Source organism: Colobus angolensis, unplaced genomic scaffold (genome assembly GCF_000951035.1).
Source record: "Colobus angolensis palliatus isolate OR3802 unplaced genomic scaffold, Cang.pa_1.0 Scaffold20, whole genome shotgun sequence".
In the NCBI taxonomy this organism is placed as follows: domain Eukaryota; kingdom Metazoa; phylum Chordata; class Mammalia; order Primates; family Cercopithecidae; genus Colobus; species Colobus angolensis.
The window spans coordinates 6,645,088-6,666,329 of record NW_012115155.1 but is presented as its reverse complement, the minus strand read 5'-3'; the positions used below and the strand labels follow the sequence as shown (position 1 = coordinate 6,666,329).

At 39.5% G+C, this 21,242-nt stretch overlaps 1 protein-coding gene across 1 annotated transcript in view; it reads right to left on the bottom strand.

Annotated features, from left to right (window-relative positions):
- Window positions 1-21,242, bottom strand: part of CNTNAP5 (contactin associated protein-like 5) — an 886,807-nt gene that overhangs the window by 496,154 nt on the left and 369,411 nt on the right. The window contains exon 4 of the mRNA XM_011941654.1: window positions 2,512-2,659. Coding sequence (XP_011797044.1) covers window positions 2,512-2,659 — 148 coding nt within the window. The remainder of the gene's footprint in view (window positions 1-2,511; window positions 2,660-21,242) is intronic.

Genomic DNA, 21,242 nt, shown 5'->3' with positions numbered 1-21,242 from the left:
TCATGGGTTTTTGTTGTTTTGTTTGGTGGTGCTTACAATAAGATTTTATGTTTATAGAAACAATCGAGTCAAACTTGGATGTGGTGGCTCACCCCTGTAATCCCAGCACTTTGGGAGGCCAAGCTGGGTGTATCACAAGGTCAGGAGTTTGAGACCAGCCTGGCCAAAGTGGTGAAACTCTGTCTCTCCTAAAGATACAAAAATTAGCCAGACATGGTGGTGCACACCTGTAATCCCAGCTACTTAGGAGGCTGAGGCAGGAGAATCGCTTGAACTCGAGAGGTGGAGGTTGCAGTGAGCTGAGATCATGCCACTGCACTCCAGCCTGGGCAACAGAGCAAGGCTCCATGAAAGAAAGAAAAGAAAAGAAAAAAAAGAAAAGAAAAGAAAAGAGAGAAAAGGAGAAAGGGAGAAAGGGAGAGAGAGAGAGAAAGAAAGAAAGGAAGGAAGGAAGGAAGGAGAAAAAGAAGGGAAGGAAGGAAAGAGAAAGAAAGGAAGGAAGAAAGGAAACAATTCAGTCAAATAAAAAATAGGATAATGCTGAAAGGGAGAATTGGCTTCGGAAGGTATGCTAACCCATTGGCTTTAGATACAAACTGATAAATGTATTTTTTTAAAAAATTATTTCCCCCCCCAAAAAAAAACAAAGTACCAAAGCATCACCACTACTGATTGAAGATTATAGGGTTCCTGCTTGAGGCACATCATAGAGAAAGACATTCTGCATTCAACAGCTCCCCAAGGTTGTTAACTTCCCATTACTGGCGAGGTTGTCCCGAAAGCAGTTTATCCCATTGTAGGATGCACTAGACCTGGAGCCTACTTGGGGAGAGGTAGACTCTGTTACCACAAAGTCGAGAATTCTTCCCTTGGCTTAGAACTGGGCTTTAGCAGACCTCTGGACCTTCTCATACTGTAGAAAAGGTACATGTTATCGTTATTATTTTTCTGAGTAGAGTGTTCCTTGTCAGATTCTCAAAGGGGTCCATCACCAGAAGATGCTAAACATGCTGCTCAAAGACATCTTTCAAGCCTGCAGCCTGTGATTTAACTCGATGCTGTGACTCTTTCTGTGCAAGCAGACAGTGTGGGTGAACAATGAGCATGAAAAAGAAGTACAACTGAATGGACTGAGAAAAACCAAAAAGATAAGGACATGTTAAAGAGTAATAAGAATCTTAGATCAAAATAGATGGCTGGTATAATAATATTCACAAACTTTTAATTGTAGCATAAAAGCTTCATACTCTATTTAAAAATAACCTCCCAGCAGTGACAAATTGTTATCAAAGAGGAGGTAACAAGAGAATCTTGATGCTCCAGAGATCCCAGGATAGGACACATATACTCTTGTAGGTGTTCTGTGCTTTATCATACAAAGTTTGAAGTGGAAGGCAGTTCCTCCTGGGCCTAATGGTTTATTGATGCATCTGTTCTAAACTACATTCTTTCTGAAGGTGTTTGTTCAAGATAAATACAGTCATTTTACCAGTAAATTCCCTGTGTGCAGGGCTTTATTTTTAGCAAACACTCTATGTCCATAGTTTACTTGGAGAATTTGTAAACATTCAGCTTTTTGGGTCTCCATTTTCAGAAATTATAATCCAGTATGTATGGGATGGGGTGAGGGAAATGCATTTTCTAGGCAACATTCCTATTGTTTCTGATACAGGCATTCAGTTGATCTCACTATGAAAAACAGTACAAACATGTCACTCATTAGGCACTCCTGCAGCCCAAAACAGGAATCTACTGAACTAGTTTGGATGAAAGTGTTAGTGATCAAATGTGTTTATGCATTAGGGGTCACTGGAGTTTAGCATATAAGCAGAATACGTCACTGCTTATGGCAGAAAAACAATTTATTATTATGCAATTTTAGGTTTCAGTATAAAGCCTGCAGGAAAGAATCATAGGGATAGGAACCGTCCCTGAATAACTTTAACCTTATTCTAAAGTGATCACTAGTTCTACCCATGTTTATAATCTGTTTTGTGTGCAAGATAGAGCTCTAATTTCAAATTTAGTACAAACAATTCACAGATGAATGGATGAAGGAGATCATTTCAAGGAGAAAACATTTTGTGAATTATATTTATTGTTCTTTCTCCTCTTCTTCTAGAACAAGTCAAGAAAGTGAATGCTTTTCTCTCATAGCTCTGGGAAAGCAGGGCAGAGAAGACTTTATAATACCTTATGCCACTTCCGGGGAAGAACTGAACTTAATTTTGTTTAACTGCAAAGGACAAATGGTTGCTTGATTCCTCAAGAGTTCTCAATTTTGAATGTTTCATTGAGCCTTTATTACACTATCACAACTAAGTCCCTTCAGCCTTAAGTAGAATGTTTTTTCTACTTTGGGGTTAAATCGAACATTTTAAAATACATATATGAAAGTCTAGAAACAACTTTAAAATAAGATGATTGTCAGTCTCAATGTAGATAAACTGATATTACGTAGGCAGTGCCACTCGCACTCAGCAATGGTAAAGGGTACATGTGAGTACTTACTATAGGAACATCCGTAGACCTCGACTCTCATGCCAATCTTCCCACTGGGATTCCATTCCAGGGGCACAAAGCGAACAAATCGGGCTCTCACTGAGTGCAGTAGCTTGTGGTGCACCACGCTGTCAGCATTCATGTTTCCTGCAAAGGTCTGCAGAGAAGAAAGGAGAGCCAGTGAGGTCTGTGTTATCACGGAATTTCAGTGGAAAACCATATTTGTTACTCCACAAACTCATACTGAGAACATACCTAATTGCTCACATATTTCAAATGAAATATGGGTTGGGTGAAAATCCTGCATCATGTTTTGTTTGTTTGTTTGTTTGTTTGTTTTCAGATATACTTAACATTATTCTTTAAGAAATCCCTTTCAGGCCAGGTGCGGTGGCTCATGCCTGTAATCCCAGCACTTTAGGAGGCTGAGGCAGACGGATGATCAGGTCAGGAGTTTGAGATCAGCCTGGCCAGCATGGTGAAACCCTGTCTCTACTAAAAATACAAAAAATTAGCCGGGCGTGGTGGCGCATGCCTGTATTCCCAGCTACTCGAGAGGCTGAGACAGGAGAATCACCTGAACCCAGGAGGCGGAGGTTGCAGTGAGTGAGATGATATCACTGCCCTCCAGCCTGGGCAACAGAGTGAGAATCTCAAAAAAAAAAAAAAAAAAAATCCCTTTTAAAAGTTTTATGAATAAAGCAATTCTAGTAAGTCCTGAGGCATGACACCTAAAACCTTTACAAAGTTAACAATACAATGAAATTCCCATGTTCCTAATGTTCATAATCACTGAAGAATGGAAGATAACTGACAATCTGCTTTTAGAAGGAAAGGATTTTATTGAAGTAATTGTCACCATTAATTGAGGCCAGTCGCTATGCTAAGCACTTTCCATTATCATTATCATCATTTTACAGATTTTTTTTTTTTTAAAAGAAGCCTAGAAAGAGAAAAGGGGAAGGAAAAAAATCTCCAAGTCACCCAATTGGCTAGTAATTAGTCTGAAATTTCTACAGCCTCCTACTCTTCAACAATGTAATTGTTGTTACAGGAGGGAGATAACACAACTCAGATTTATATCTTGTTCATTTTCACATTTCCTTGTGAAGTTTAAGCAAAAGTACACACAGCACAAAAGCTATCTGGTCTACTAACATTGTACGTCAAAGCCTTTATTTGGATGAACAATTATTGGGGACCTTTTTTTGCTGCAGATGAAATCCAAAGACTCACACCTAATATATTTTTTAATTGGAGTAAATACAGGTAACAAAAAATTTATCACTATAACCAATTTAAAGTAAATAATTCAGGGCATTAAGCATATTCACATTGTTACACAACCATCACCACCATCCTTCCCCAGAACTTTTTCAACATCCCAATCTATTACCTCATCTTTAAGACGGGATGTCAGCTAGCATACCGATTTGCTTTCTTCGTAATGAATCATCTACTTTCTTCTTTTCAGCTTCTAATATTCATATTTAAAACCTACTTGCTGTGTGCAATCAATGTCAACCAATAAAAAGAAAATCCATTGCTTTCGCAAATGGCCAACGTGAAAACCAAGTAAGATAATTTTGCCTATTTAATGAAATCCATTTTCAAAGACCTTAACCTTAACCTTGATTGTATTTTCATAGCACCCGTGGATTTAGGTTATCTTGCATAATCTTTTCTACTACACACAAAATACCCACTAGCTAATAGCTCTGAAGTTAGGCAATGGATGTAATTACTATTATGTATCACAAAGTGTCTTATAAAGAAGAAAGAGTCTCCCTTTCTGTTTTGCTGCCCCTTCTGCAGCAAAACTCCCACGTAAAAGAATGGCTTAGTGGCGAGGAATTTCTTGAGATTTAAATTCAACGTTTCAGCTCCCAGGTTTGTCAAAGCTTTGAACATTTTCTCTTCCTCCAAATGGAGAATGGCTTTATTTGACAGAATTGCTCTTCCACATCCCCTGCTCCCAGCAATAGCATGTGGCACAGGTATGAAGCTGAAGCTGTCCTCCATCCCTGCTCACCTGGAAAGGACGCCTCCCCGTGGAGTTGAGTTCTTTTAAAATGTCCTTGTGTCCGTACCGCTTTGATATGCATTAGGGAAGGAAGAGAGATGGGATCTGGTGGTTTCTTACTGTTTTGGATAGAGTAAAAGTGTTTTTCTACAGCCTAACTGTGGAACCTTCTATTCAGCACTCTCAATTCCCTACTGATTGTGTTCATTACATCCCACCTCCCTAGGCAGGTGAGTCCGTGGGTCTATGGCATTATTTATCGAATCCAAATGTGCAATAGAAACTTATCCACCTTCAAATGACTGACTGTCCCTTCTGAGTTCGGCATAATTTGTAGATTGAATATCACACACACACACACACACACACACACACACACCCCTTAAAACAATGTTTAAAATTTGATCACATACTCCAGATAAAAATATTTGTTTTATGACCTAGCAATGCTTTATAGGAGTTAATGCCGTGACTAATGTATGGTGTGCGCCAACGAGAAGGAATCCTGGACTCTCATTCTGAGAAGAGGCAGCCTTAGTATTGCAGTCTCACAGTCTCAAAGTCCAACTATCCCAGAGCCACAACATTTGCAGATTCATAGTCTTAGAGACTCATGGTCAAGCAGATCCAAAGTCTCACGGTTCTGAGATCTCAAAGTTTGCCATGCATGGTCCCAGGGACTTCCTGGTGCTGGTAGCTTAAAGTCACCTAGAAAGCATTTAACAATAGAGGCAGATTGAAACTAAACAAAGCTACAATCAGCCCCTCCCCAGGCTCACCGGTGGATCAAAGGCAATCAATTACTTATCAACACCGAAAGTTATGTGCTGGATGAATAGCAAGAAAAGACCTTCCTGTTAGACGTATTAAAGACATCGTCTTATCCAAAGCCATGTCAGTTATTGAATTTAACATGTGAACAACAAGAATGACAACAAACTACTCATCAGAAAAAAAAAAAAAAATGGAAATCCCAAAATGCTGAAAGTAAAACACTATCAACCTAGCATTGTACATCCAATGCTGGAACTCAGAAAATGATACCCCAAAACATGGCACTTTGACATACAACCAAAGAAGTAGCCTCAATTCTCTCTGACGTTCCCCTCCTCACTCCATCTCTCAATACTTTGTTCCAAAGCACAGGCTATTCTCTGAGGTTCTTTTATCTACTTGGAAACTGAACCCACCAAAGAGAAACACAATTGTCTTCAATCCCCTCCCTGAAATTTAATTATTTAGGGAAGATTACAACTCATATTAGAGAGAGAAAAAAAAATCTAAAAATTAAACACCACACCTAGAACCCAGATGATCTTTATCTCTAATCCTATTCAATGCCTAAAAAGAATTATTTATTAAAAATAGTCTGAATATTGGGTCCATCCATTTTCCCTGAAAATTGTTTACTGCTCTTCAAAATGACCACATTTCTCCCATCTCCCTTTCCCCTGTGAAGAAGGGTATTGAAGCATCTGGACCTCATTGAGTTACTGAGTTATCATTCTCTAGTAACTCCCCTGGGCTCATCCATGTTAAACACACTGCTAGGCCTTTTCTTTCTAGTATCCTGCTATTGTCAATTTGTTCCACTAATTTGTTCCATTTGTTAATTTTCAGTGAACTTTTAGAAACAAGAGAGGAAGCTTTCCCCAACCTCTACACCCACCCCCCCAAAAATAGCTTTCAAATATGAAGGAAAAATTAAAGTTCTATGAACAAAATAAATAATTTATTAGCTATATAGCTGCTAAGAAATGCTAATATGAAAATAGAAGAAATTGATGCCAGGTGAAATTTGTGGTGTAGGGGAAAGAATGATGAGCTCTCAATCCCACTAGTGAAAATGCATCAAAAGGAAAGGAAATCAGTACATCAAAAGGATACCTGCACCCCCATGTTTATCACAGCACTACTCACAACAGCAAAGATATAGAAACAATGCGTGTCCATCAACAGATGAATAGTTAGAGGAAATGTAGTCTATGCATTATTCAGCCATAAAAAAGAATGAAATCCTGTCATTTGCAACAGCGTGGATGGAACTGGAGGTTATTATGTTAGGTAAAATAAGCCAGCTACAGAAAGACAAACTTCACATGTTTGCACTCACATGTGAGAGCTAAATATAAGTTGATCTCATGGAGGTAGAGTAGAATGACAGTTACCAGAAGCCAGGAAGGGTATATGTGAGGTTGGGATGAAAAAAGATTGGTTAATGGGTACAAACATGTAGTTAGATAGAATAAATATGTTCTAATGCTAAATACCATAGTAGAGTGACTATAGTTGACAACAACAACGTATTATATATTTTAAAAGAGCTAGAAAAGGTGATTTGAATTTTTCCCAATACAAATAAATGATAAATGCTTGAGCTGATGGATATCCCAAATACCCTGACTTGATCATTGCACATTCTGTGTATGTATCAAAATATCACAGGCACAACATAACTATGTACAAGTATTACACATCCATTTAAAAATCAAATGAAAAATGCATGGTTAAATGTAAAAGACTATCTTTCTTTCTTAAACATTTTAAAAGTCAGTTCATAGTTTTTAAAAAAATAATATCTTGTAATGTTTGCAAGGCACGTAGAGGAAAATATATGTGAACAAAACCAAAAAGGATGGAAAGTACAGAAAATGGAATTATACAAATGGGCAAAAAATCAGAAAGGATATGAAAGATTCAAATAATATTATCAGTAAAATTGAACTAATTTACATTCATAGAATACTCCATTCAACAACTGCAGATTATACATTATTTTAAAGTCCACACAGCACATTCACTGAGACCATACCCTGCACCATAAAATAGGTCTTAGTTAAAACCATACAGTTTGTTTTTTAACCACAATTAAATTAAATTAGAAATCAATAATAAATCACCTAGAAAAACTTCAAATATTTGGAAGTTAATCAACATACTTCTAAGTATGTTTTGACCCACAGGTCAAAGAAGAAATCAAAATGGAAATTAGAAATTAGTTTGAACTGCATGATGATAAAAAACACTGTATCAAAGCTTGTGGTTCACAGTTAAAGCAGACCTTAGAGAAAAATTTGTGGCTTCAGTTCTTTGCACATAAGAAGAACAACATAAAATTAAAAATCTAATTTTCCACTTCTAGAGGCTAGCAAGACAGTAAATTTAATTCAGAATATTAATAGATTGGAATATTACTCAACAATAAAAATAACAAAGTGCTGATTCCTGCAACAACACATTAGTTGAGCAAAATAAGCCAGCCATAAAGAGTGCAAACAGCACGATTCTGTGCATATAAAATTCTAAAGTAGGCAGACCTAAGCTCTAAGGATGGAAACCAGATCAGTACTTTTCTTGACAGTGTGAGGGCACGAATGACTGCAAAAACGTTCATCAGTTCATTTGATCATAGCATTCTTGCGAAGTAGGTAGGCTGTTTCATCCTCATTTTAAAGGTAAGGAAACTCAATTTTGGAGAGGTTAAGTGATCCAAAGTCGTAATTAAAAAAATTATCAGAAGTTGAGACTAGATTATAGAGATTCTGATGAGAGTCTAGTGACCCTTTTACTTCACTCCCATAATCATCTCCATATATAAGTGGAGTCCAGTTTCTGCAACCAAATAATTACAGTGCCTGCATCACAGCTACTGTTTTCAAGGGTCTTCTCCATGCCAGGCACTTGCTAGGCTCTTTGCATGTATTAGTTCACTTTGTCCCACTTATCATCAAGGAAGGTTTCAGCCCACTTCCTCACTAAAAGAGACACTCTGTTCCTGCCTCTCCATATGTATTTAACCCTTCTGAATTTGTAGTACATCTTACAAACGTGGCTCATTAACGTAGTGTCTCCGCCTCGCTAGGAAAACCCTGGGACTCAGAGAGATTAAAGGCAAGAACACACTGCAAAATCAGTGCAGGTCCTTTCCATTTACAATTCTGAGTAGTATTATGTGCACTACTTCTCAGAAATTCGTTTTTTTCTCTTTTCCCCAATCCCCCCATCCCCACAACCTTAGGTACTAATATACTGAAGTTATCCACAGGTCTTTTACAGTTATAACGAGACAAATGTTATTATTTTTATTACTGTCGAATATCATTCCTATGACTCTTAACAAAGCTGTTCACTGATCTTATCCCTACACGGGAACACAGTGCAGGAGTTTGTCTTTCTTTCCCTGGAGTTAAAGAACTCGAGGCTCAGAGAAGTTAAGTTTCTTGTAATGGTCACAGGGAGAGTGAAATTTGTTCCTCAAAGAGAATCTCAATCTCCCATCTTCTTCCAAGAACTCTCCACCACACTTGGCCTGAATATTAGAAAAGCGTAGATCACAGGGAGAGCTTACTCGGGATTGACACACAGAAGAATATGCAAGAAGTGAAAGAGAAGAGTATCGGTCAGCATTCAGCCCCTGCCCTTTTGCCACTCAGTCGTTCCTAAGTGTTCAACACTGTTTGGTTGATGAATGGAAGAACCTGTGGTCATACAAAGGTGCTGATGCTTTTCCTCGACTTTGTTAGGCAGGTCATGGTGTGGGCAGTCACTGTGAGGCTAAGGCAAGATCGGTGCTGGGACTGATCAGTGGAGAGTGGATGGGTCTGAGCTGGCTGCCACCAGAGCCGCTCATTTGGACTCTGTGAATTCATTGTAGCCAGCTGACCTACACTGTTGACTTTGACTGGCAGTGAGATTACAAGCATCCAGGTGCTACCAGGCAGATGTTATTAATTTGCCTAACTACAGTCTGTGCAAGCAATGACAGGTACAGCAACCAAATTCTGCATCAGTGACCTTGCTGGGATGTCAGGAATTTTCAGGGAGACTCTGTTGCAAGTCTGGTGCTCTGCCAAACACACCACGTTGCCTAAGGGTCCATGTGAAGAGAAGCAGTGGGAGAGAAAAGAGATGAGCTTTGGGTACCAACCCTAACATCCCTGCTGATATGGTTTGGCTGTGTCCTCCCCAAAGTCTCATCTTGAAATGTAGCTCCCATAACCGCCCCCATGTCATGAGAGGAACCCAGTGGGAGGTGATTGAATCATGGGGGTGCATTTTTTCCCCTGGTGTTCTCGTGATAGTGAATAAGTCTCACGAGATCTGATAGTTTTGGAAAGGGCAGTTCACCTATAAATGCTTTCTTACCTGCTGCCACGTAAGATGTGCGTCTGGTCCTTCTTAGACTTCTGCTGTAATTGTGAGGCCTTCCTAGCCATGTGGAACTGTGAGTCAATTAAACCTGTTTCTTTTATAAATCACCCAGTCTTGGGTATGTCTTTATTAGCAGCATGAGACTGGACTAATATGATTTGCCCTGTCATCCCCAGCAAGGCACCCAGACTGTAATTCCTCTGGGAATATGGATTGTATCTCGTTTTAAACTGCATTGTCCAGAACAGTTCATGGAGCACAGTATTTCTTAAAGGTATATTGAAATGGATTTCAGTAACCCAAGCCAAATATATGCAGTTTTTTCAAAATCAGTCAATTTACAAACAACATCTTAATGCTTCGCATACTGTTATTAAAGACTTGCTGAATAACTGGGTGAATTAATGAACAAAGAAACATAAAAAAACTTTTCTAAATCTCTGTTTACTCATCAAGAAAATAGTGAAAATGAAGTCTGCAGGGAAGATGTGAATCATACATCGAATACATATGCAGACGACACTTCATTTCGTAGGTTCTTTCCAATACAAGCCATACTTCAAGAGACAGAGAGATGGAGAGAAAAAAAAGAGAGGCAGGTACCAACAGGAAATACTTGTAAATATATCTTTGTATGACAGTGTATGCTGGAGCAACGGTCTGTTAATACCTCAAGTCACATGCAAGGAATGTGTCAATGACACTTACGTTTTCTGAATGACTTTCAAAGGGATGTCCCCCCGGAAGAGTATAAACTAAAGTTAAGGAGGAACTAGCAGCACAGAGGTAATTAGAAATGATTGGTTTTCTTTTTAATTTAAGAAGATACATTTAATAAGGCAAAGGGTAATTAACATGCAAACCACAGACTTAAAGCTAAAATTGACAAACCCATTCAGGCTTCAGAGTTCCAAACCGCTATACAGAGCAGTGCAAAAATGGATTTCAGACAGGCATTTATAGAAAAGAAAATGAGAGAGATAGGTGTTAGGCACTGGCCACTACTGGTAGCTGAGAGGAACTCTGAAATGATAGATTTGTAGAGACAAAAATAAGAGTTAAACGATCGCATTGTCCTTTTCCCCCACTCTTCCTTATTTGGAGCACAGGGCCCATTAGATCATAAGTGCATATGTGTGTATCTACTTGTTGTTTAATAGGGACAGTTATTTGATTAGCTTGAAAGACCACTCAGAATTTGATGGCTATCTAAGAATCCTCTTGTATCTTAACAGTTGGCAAGAGGGGAATGACTGACTGGCACCACTTGGCCACCCTGCTTGCTTTGCCTGGTTACGACCTGCAGATTAGAGAAACAACACAAGGATTTAAGCCAACACTGGAGAAAAGCTGACATTCCAGCCTGATCTCACCGCCAGTGGCATGGGTATAGGCTCTCAGAGCTGTGCTAGTAATAATCACGTGCTCATGTTCTCTCCCTTCTTTCAGGAGTCACTACCAACTCCGTGCTCTTACTCTCTTGGAGTTGTGTACCTGGGACACTGAAGATGTATATGTTTAAGCCTCTGTCTCTGGCAGCAGAAATTCCCTCCAGTGGGTATTAGTGCTTCCACTTTCCCAGTCCATCCCTGGCACATCTTTTGTGACACATGTGTTCCTCTGCCACCAGTCATCAACTTGACATTTTTCTCCTAGTCTCCTTGTCCTGACCTTCACTGTCAGTCATTCTCCTGAAACTTGACATGGCCACTTTGGAAAATGAAATCTGAAGGGATCCTAACACGGACCACTTTGTTATTCGCTTACCCATATGAAAGTTATTTCTGATGCAAATCTTACTAAATATAGAGTCTCCTAACACACTCCTGGAACCCCGTCCTAAACCATCAGTTATATCCCTTTTTATTCTTAGGGATGGGATATGATAGAACTTGTCAGCAGAAGTTACTCAGTAAAACCGTGAAGGTTGCAGGGGGTAATGTCTTCCATTAAGTGACTCTGCCACTGGAGACTCCAATGTTGTCAGAGTGACCAGCATCTGGCCCCAGGCAGAAAAGCCCAGCTTCCCCTAAGGGCAGTGCCCCATGACCAGGGAGGTACTGCATCGCTACCCTCACTGCCCCATGAAAGTTATTACTTCTATATTCCATTTTCTCATCCTTCTTCTACTTTGATGAACAAGTGTCCTTTCCTGTGAATTATTTGCATTAAAACTCCTCCATCAATAACGTAAGTACAAATAGAACTTGTTGAAAATCAAGAGTTACAAGCACCAAGAAAGGGCACTGATAAAGTTATTTTAAGGTAGATGTGGAAGAACCCAAATCACCATTGGGCCACTGCCTATTTATGGCTTTAACAACCAAACAGTAATTTAGAATGAAATTTCTGAATAAAGTTCTCAAAGTTCTTCTCAGAACAATATGAACTTTTGTATATAAGTAGTCTATCAGCATCCCTATGATAGTGATAATGAGTCACTTAGTACTAGAAGATAAAGTATGACAACTGATATTATGTACATCAACCCAGAAACAAAGAGAAATGTGCCTTTATTGCCCACTGGCTTGTATAATTCAGAAGATAAATACTTCGCAAAGGCATTATGCATGTAAAGATAAATGTTTGTTAAGTAATTGAGGACATGCATATGACACCAGACTCCTCAGTTGCTATTGCTGTGTTTGTTCTGAAATTCTGAATTTTGTATGACTTCTGCTGTGTTAAGTATGAGATAATCGGCTTGGCGTGATGGTTCTTGCCTGTAATCCCAGCAATTTGGGAGGCCGAGGCAGGTGGATCACATGAGGTCTGGAGTTTGAGACAGCCTGGCCAACATGGTAAAACCCTGTCTCTACTAAAGATACGAAAATTAGCTGGAGGTGGTGGCATGCGTCTGTAATCTCAGCTACTCGAGAGGCTGAGGCAGGAGTCGCTTGAACCCAGGAGGCGGAGTTGCAGTGAGCCAAGATCGTGCAACTACACTCCAGCCTAGGTGACAGAGCAAGACTCAGTCTCAAAAACAAAAGTAATTAAAAAAAAAAAAAAAACCAAAAAACCCACAGTATCGGGGTAATGAAGCGACTGTTGAGAAACAGTGTCATATATTTATGTTTCTGTCTCTGCACTGAGAGATAACACCAACATGTATGGCAGCTCCACCATAAGGCGCAGGCCTGGAAAAGACCGAAATACCTTCTTAGCAAAATCAGACTTTTCACATTCCACTACAGAAAAAAGAAAACAACAACAACAACAACAACAAACAATGCCTTTGCCCTTTTAAACAAAGTAAATAGGAATCTTTTTCAACTATCTTGCCAATGAGGTAGGGAACTAGAGCATGGGAGCTGGCAGGGCAGCCCGACCTTCTCTTAGAGCATCTGGAGTTAAGGAGTGATATTGCAGCAAGGGCTAGGCCCAGAGCTAGGAAGAGGCTAACTCAGATCTACAGGGTAAAGCCTGGGGGCAAAGAGAAAAACAGAAACAAAGATGAAAAGGCTGCTAGTCTTCATAACGCTTTTATGTCCTTATGTGCATTGCAGTGGCTTTAGCAGGTGATCTTGCCAAATCTTTTTTGTCTTCCCAGCACGATTTCTCTTTCTCTCTGTCTTGCATTATTTTCTTTCCTACACTTATCACCACCTGACAAATTAAATATATGCATATATATCCCTATACTTGTCTATCTCCCCGCCATGACACTTTAAACTTCATGAGAGCAGAGTATTCTCCTAAAATCTCAAGCAGTAGAGACGGCCCATAAATCCTTGTTGAATGAAGAAATAATAGGTAGCATTGGTTTCCCTATTTTTTTTTTTTCATTATAAGCCCTGTTATGTTTTCATGGTGCATCTTGAGGGAATAATGCTCCATGAAAATCTGAACATAATATCTTAATGGGAGGTCTTAATGGGAGATCTTCCTGGTCATGGCTTTGGATGGAAAAAAAAAGGATAGGAGTTTTGAGGAATGTTCTCAATGAAATGTCATTAGTTTAAGAGGGAACTGGTATGACATTATAGTTTAGAGCTCCTTCTACTACCACAGTGAATTTAGGAATCTTAAGTGTCAGGCTACAGTGCTTCAGAGAAGCAAATAATAAAGTGTCAATGTTCAAGGTTCACCAAGCCCTATGTTATCCAGACTATCCAAAATTATTTGAGGTGGAAATATCAAAAGGAGTGAATGGGCAGTATATGAAGTCTGTGTTTCATCCTTGATGCCATTCCACACCTCGGAGAGTCAGCTTGTTTACCCCACAAACTACCCACAGACTGTGGGCTCTAGTTTCTGCTATCCTTTATGCTGAATTGACCAGAGAATAAGCTAAGGCTGGTGCTGGTTTCATGACAAACAAATGATGACTAAATAAATCTAGGATGCTCGCTCATCCTTATTTCCTCCTCAGAGCTTTCCAGGCTCACTTCCAGGGATGAACATCTACACTAGCAGAAAAGCCCCAACTTGCCTGTCCTATAGTCAATTTTCTCCAAAGATAATTTCACCTCCCTGAATGGGAATCTTTGAGATAACAGATTCTTGTGGGAAAGAGGAATATGAAGGCAGACATCATGTGTCTTTTTTAATCATTCATTTTATTGAGATTTGGATCTTCAATTAGCCCTCTAGGGAGAAGACGTAAGCTCACTGACAGTCTGTGGCAAAACCACATACTAGCCCAAGTTTATCACGATCTCCTCCTCTCTTCTTCACTCCTTTGTTCCCTTTCTTTTCTTAGGTGACTTTCAACTTTTTCTGTTGAATTGTAAGTAGCCCAAGCACTGAATTTTTCCTTTTCCTAGGGAAAATGAGCAGTTGAGGAGGTAAATTTTAAAAGGAACACATGAAGGATAATGGAAGAAAGAAGAAAGAAAGGAGGAAAACACTTTACAAGCTAAAGGAATTAATTTCTCTTGCCCATTTGGCTGGTAAATTGAGACAGAATTACTGGATATTTACTGTAAGCTCTGAGGTCTGGCCTTGAGTAAATAGAAACCCAAGTCAATACCTGGTATATGGCCCACCTCCCTCCGTCTTCACCATTATCTTCATCGTGTCCTTCCTGGATCACTGCAATAGCCTCCAGACAATTGTTTGGCCTCCAGTGTTACTCCCATCCAATCAATCTGACAAGTGAGTTAATTACCTTTAAGATAAAGTAGGGCTGGACCCAGTGGCTCATGCCTGTAATCCCAGTATTTTGGGAGGCCAAGGCAGGCAGATCACCTGAGGTCGGAAGTTTGAGACCAGCCTGACCAACATGGAGAAACCCCGTCTCTACTAAAAATACAAAATTAGCCAGGCGTAGTAGCGCATGCCTGTAATCCCAGCTACTCAGGAGGCTGAGGCAGGCGAATCGCTTGAACCTGGCAGGCGGAGGTTGCAGTGAGCCGAGATCGGGCCATTGCATCCCAGTCTGGGCAAAAAGAGCAAAAATCCATCTCAAACAAAGAAAGAAAAAGATAAAGTAAAAATTTCTTCATATTCCCTATAAAGCCCTCTGCTTTCCAAATTATCTCCTGCTTCTTGTCTCCTCTCCATGTCCTCCTTCTGTTATATCAAACTGCGAGATGTTCCCTCAAACACAACAGGGAGCTAATTCCTTAAAGCATCTTCTCAGCTCTGTTTCTCCCCAACCTCTGTGTTGAAGCTAGTGGCACTCTCCTTGTTCATCCTAACGATATTTGCCATCATGGAAGGAAATCAGCAAAGGAGCTGGAATGTCTGTATTTAGGTTGGTCTCCTCTTCTAGACAGCAAGTGCTTTGAGGGCCACTGCCCTAATTCATTTTCCATCCCTGGCACCTGTACAAACTACAGTACACAGAAGGTAGAGAATATATGGTTGTTCCCACAAACGCAAAGGAATTTTGTATAAATCACAGTGCAAAGAAAGGAGAGGACATCACTAAAGGAAATTTCTGCTTGTCTATTATGAAGCACAAAAAATGGAAACATTTTGTCTAACTCAGGTATCTGCTATCATGAAATTATTTCCTTTGAGCTAAAGATAAATGTGAAGTCCGATGGCAATGTTTTGCTGGTGGCTCTACAAAGATGCGATTTTTCATTCTTCATTTCACTTGCTATCCCTAGATCCCCCTTGTGAAGTGTCACTGGATCGCTGGCTGCATGTGCAAGATGAAACCACTGGGCTTTTAAGAAAGATCCCCTTGAAAGTCACCTCCAACCATTATTTCATGTATCACCTTAGGCCATTCATATCATCTTTCAGAATCTTAGTCTATTCATCTATTAAATGGAGATAACAATACCATGGGAAAGGAATCATATATATTAAACAGTCACACATTTATTTATATTTTAGAGTAACATAACATCATTGTAGTGACCTCCAAAGATGACTTTGCAGAAGATGATACAGACTGAATTCTCCTGCAAATTCATACACTGAAATCCTAATGCCACTGTCACATTATTAGGAAGTGGGGATTTTGAGGGGTAATTAGTTCATGAGAATGAATCTTCTGTGATGGAATTAGTGTCTTTGTAAGAATAGAAAAAGAACTAGCCCTCCCTATCTTGGCTTTCCCTCATATGAGGACGCAATGAGAAAATATCCACTTGCACACCAGGAAAAGTGCTGTTACCAGACACTGAATCTTCCAGCACCTTAATCTTGGACTGTCCAGCCTCCAGAACTGTGGCTAATAATTTTCCGTTGTTTAAGGCTATTGTACATTTGTTAGAGCAGCTAGAACTATCTAAGACAGAAAGGCTCTGGAATTGTCAACCCGCACCAAGTAATCACACAATCTAAATAGAAAAAAACTTGCTCACTATGCAAATTCAGCATCAAAGAAATTCTCTGGCCTCTCCTATCCACAAGAGTGTCACCTAATTTTTTTTTCCACACAAAAATGCCTGAAAGCTTTCAGCATTGCAACATAGTGATGTCCTAAGACAGGAGACTGAGACTCAAGGAGATGCAGCGATGCTCAATGTTAACTTCTGGTCAGCAGCCTAAGTAGGGCTCATTATTCTCTGCATTTGACTCTGGCCTTTTTCTGCACAGATTGTTACAGTTCAAGACAAAAAGTCCTGGAGCAAAATACTGGGAGACCTGTATTCTAACACCAAATGTATATTAAACAGTTGTTATTATTATCATTATTGCTATTATTATTGTTGTTTTTGACAGGTTAGCAGGGGTATTGAATTCATATATGGAAAGATCTATCTCAAGCCCCAGTTCACATTACAGTGAATTTACTCAACTAAGAAATTCAGTGAATTTTTGTTTATTTTAATTGCTTTCTGGAGCATCCAGATCCAACTATTCATTAGAAAAAGTATAAAAATGAAAACAAGGCTCTGACACTGCATTTAAAGTAGCAAGCTATTTTTGAATTGATAAAATTGTTTAAAAAGGAGAAAGGGGGGGGGATAATGCTTGTTGTAGCCTGCATCTGACTTCAGTTCTTTACAACATATTTATTAAAGCATTTCGTATCCAGAAAAAAGGATCCCCTAGAACTGTGAACTGATTAGCCTTCTCCAAGAGTTTGCAACAGTGCTTCCACTGCTGATATTAATCATGCTTCCAGCAGCTCCTCTGCACCAATACCAGGGAGGTCTGTACGCCCCATATCGAATGCAAGGAATTAACGCTGGATAAATGTGTTTGGACCTTGCTGTGTTAAGGAACACTCAGGCTCTGTTTATACTTTGCTTCATTCCCAAGTTTAAATAGTGATTTTCAGACTATCCAGCTTGGTAATTCTATACTTGGTCTGATTTCATTGTTGACAATGTTTGAATCAAGCCAGACAGGCATATGGAGTTCCTTAGCTTGACTTGCAAGGTCTTATTAGCTGGCCCTGTTCTGCTTTGAGCCTTATTTCTCACAATCCCTGAATGTACTGTAATCTCCAAAAAATTAGACTACTCAATGTCACTGGCCAGACACATTACATGCAGTCTTGTTTTAGGGTCTTGGTGCTACTACTGCATGGCACTGTAGCAAGGTGTTGATGATGGACTCTGGGGCACATTGCCTAGGTTCACTCATTGCTCTCCCACTTACTGGATGTGAGAATTCAGGCACACACTTAGCTTTTCTATTCTGGCATTTGCCCAACTTTAAAATGGGGACAAGAGTGCATTTCTCAAGAGGATGGTGAGTGTGTGTGTGTGTGTGTGTGTGTGTGCATGTGAGTGCATGTGTGTGTGTAGAAATATAAATATATGTATGAATATTAGTTCACATGTATGCTAATAATTTATGCCAGAATTATTCTATGTAATATGCCATATACATTGACATAGTGTTTAGATATTGCTTAGAACAGTTCTAGCATGAAATATGAAGTTTTGGCACAGTATGTGACCTATATAATTGTTAACTACTATTATGGCTAGTTCCACCGTTTAGTTAAGTTGTAGTTATTCTTCAGGCTCACGTCAAATACTGACTCCTTTATTAAACAATCCTAATTTTCTAAGCAGGAGAGCAGAGAGAATATTTATTGGATGTAGAAAATGATCCAGGTGCATGTTTTCACATCACTCTTTTGTCATATCCTCTGCTGTTTCTGGGCATTTTGGAAATGAGGAAACTGAGAACTGAAAGTCCAGTAAGTTGCCCACAGTGGACTTGGGATGTGAGCCCAGGTCTGTCCCCCTGTGCAAACTGACTTTCTCTCTGTTCAACACTGTTGCTTCTTGGGAGGCACGCGCTCTCTTTCCTCTGGACTGCCAAGGCACATTATTTCTCAATCCCTCATGGCACTTGATTCTTTCTATTTTGTATTATAACTATGTGTGTACATATTTGACCTTCATTATAAAAGAATGTGTATTTTTAGAGCAGAAATCTCATATATTGATATATACATTCCCTTCCCCAATTCTACCTTTGTTTGTTCCTTTGCTTTATCAATGGGCATGATTGCTTCTCTATAAGATTCTGTGTTTCTTGGGTGAATTTAATTGTTGGAAGATGATTTCACCCTGGCATTTATCACAGGGTAAGATCAAGAGCATTTTATTATGTATTTTTCTGAATTATAAATATATATAGCACGTAAAAGACTGCCACTACCTGAAGCTCTGATACTTTAGTGGGATATTGAGCCTGAATTGGAGCTTCACAAGATTCCTTTGGTGGGCAGCAGAATGCCTGTGTCTTGGCAGAGGCGATGCAGTCAGAAGGAAGGGTGAAGGAAAAGCAGATGGGCTGCAATCTTGTCTTCACCACAGTGGGACCTGGGCAAGCTACTCTACCACTTTAAGCCTTTGTTTTCTCCTCTGTGGAATGCGAGTGACAACACTGTTATCAGAGAGCTGTTTAAAGAATGAAAGGCAAAGGGTATGTCAATTACTTGCAAGTTCCTGAATGTAGCAAATCCTCATTGAGTGTTCAATATACAACTTTTCCTTCCTGTTAATATGCCACCTGGGGTCAAATTGTCCATGGAAGTCTAAGCCAATCTCTGTCAGAAATTGTTTGTAGTGCTTGTCCAGAGATGTCTTATTCCTTCGTTCCCGTCTCTCCTCTTTCCATGCTCTGAATTCACCTTTTTGTATTTATTTATTATCTTTTTGTTTTTTCTTTTTTGAGACAGAGTCTCACTCTGTTACCCAGGCTGGAGCACAGTGGCACCATCTCGGCTCTCTGAAACTTCTGCCTCCTGGGTTCAAGCGATTCTCATGCCTCAGCCTCCTGAGTAGCTGGGACTACAGGTGCTAGTCACCATGCCCGGCTAATTTTGGCATTTTTAGTAGGGATGGGGTTTTACCATGTTGGCCAGGCTAGTCTTGAACTCCTGATCTCAGGTGATCCGCCCGCCTTGGCCTCCCTAAGTGCTGGGATTACAGGTGTGAACCACCATGCCTAGCCTATTTACCTTTTATTAATGACTACAGAAAATATATAATAGCTATAACAGTTATTTTATATATAATGTAGCTGGGTTCTCTAACTTACCCAAAACATTTTAAAATCTTGGTGACTAGAAGCCAGAATAAACTGCTAGCTTAAAGCTGACGGTGTGGTTCATTCATACATAGAGAAGAATTGCAAATTTACTTTGCAGAAAATAAATCACAAAACCTCAGTGTGCCCCTTGGTTTTACCAAAGTAAAGCCATACCCCTGTTCAGGTGAGGTGCAGCCTGACACAATGGGATGTCCCAGAGAGAGCCTGAGCCTGGGCTTGGCGGAACTACATCCTGCCCCTCTTTACGTAGCCCCTATGGTAAGTTTGTATGCACCCATGGTTTTGGGGTGCAGGAGATCTGGTCAAAGGCACCCTGTAGGGGCAGCTGAGTGAATCCATACAACAGAGTGTCATGCTATGGGTGAAGCAGAGAAGTCCAGCAGGGTTGCCTGGCATTGGGGGCTGACCCCCCATGCATGGGTCTAGCATCTTTAACACATAATAGTCAGTATAAAGTTTTCTGTGTGTAATTTGCTTTGACTTATGTGCAAACCTTCTCCTTGTCTCCAAGCCTTACAGTGAAGTCTTACCTAGTCTTTGGAGAATTATGAAAACAGACTGGAGAAGTCTATTCTGACACTGCAAAAAGGGCAGGAGTCCCAGCTGAGATGAAGAGCAACAGGCAAGGTGAATTTGAAGAGCACATGAGCAATCCTTGGGGTCTCTCAGAAATCTTTAGGAGTCAGAGAAGTCATGGGAAATGGTGGGTTGGCTAATTGCCATTTGGAAATTAAAGAGAAGTATGACATCTGAGAATGCCGCATGCCACATTACACATGGCCTCCACACATGACTCTGCAATCTACAACAGTAAATCGGCAGGGATTCAAATCTAATAAAACTATGCTCACTCAACGAGGTTCTCCCATTCTTCTTTTTAGATTACATGATAAGAAAACTAACAGAAAAGTTTTGGGTTTACAAAAACCACAAAACAAAAAATTAAAATAAAATAAAAATTAAAAATTGTTTACATGGTAATCTAAAAAGCTAAACAACTTTGAAAATTGTCCTGGGATCGGTCCACATCAGATTTAATTGTCTGTACTTGTCTGAATATATTTAAGGAAGAGTTTTGATAAGCGTTAAGCCAAAGGTGCTTCTTTAAAATTCCTTAATTAACCTGAGACCCACGTTGCCAAAGCAAACCCACCAAAGCTTGTTTTTGGCTTTGGTTTTGTCCTCTTTTTTTCATTCTCCTTGCCTTCCTTTCTTTCTTTTTTCCTTCTCTCCTTCTTTTTCTTTTCTTTTCTTTTTTTTTTCTTTCTTTTTTTGGCAAAGAACAACAAAATGCAAATCAAAAGCCAGATTGATTCAAATACCATGCTTAAGAAACATATCTGAACAAATTATTCAGAGCAGGAGCTAGGGATTCTGAGAGAGATGACAGGGTTGTAGGAATAAATTTCAATATGGCTTTACTTCTTTATGATATAATCTCAGTCTTAATTTCCAATGAAGCTGCCAAAATGCATTATAGCCCTGTCTCCATTAAAGAGATTTTGGTTTTGTTAACTTACTTTCTGAGTATTTAGATATTTCATTTAATTGACCTATTTCTAGAGATTTGTAAAGACAACTGGTTTAAAAGATTAGTAATCTTTTAACTGTTTTCCTTTTAAAGGCAATCAAAGCTATTTCT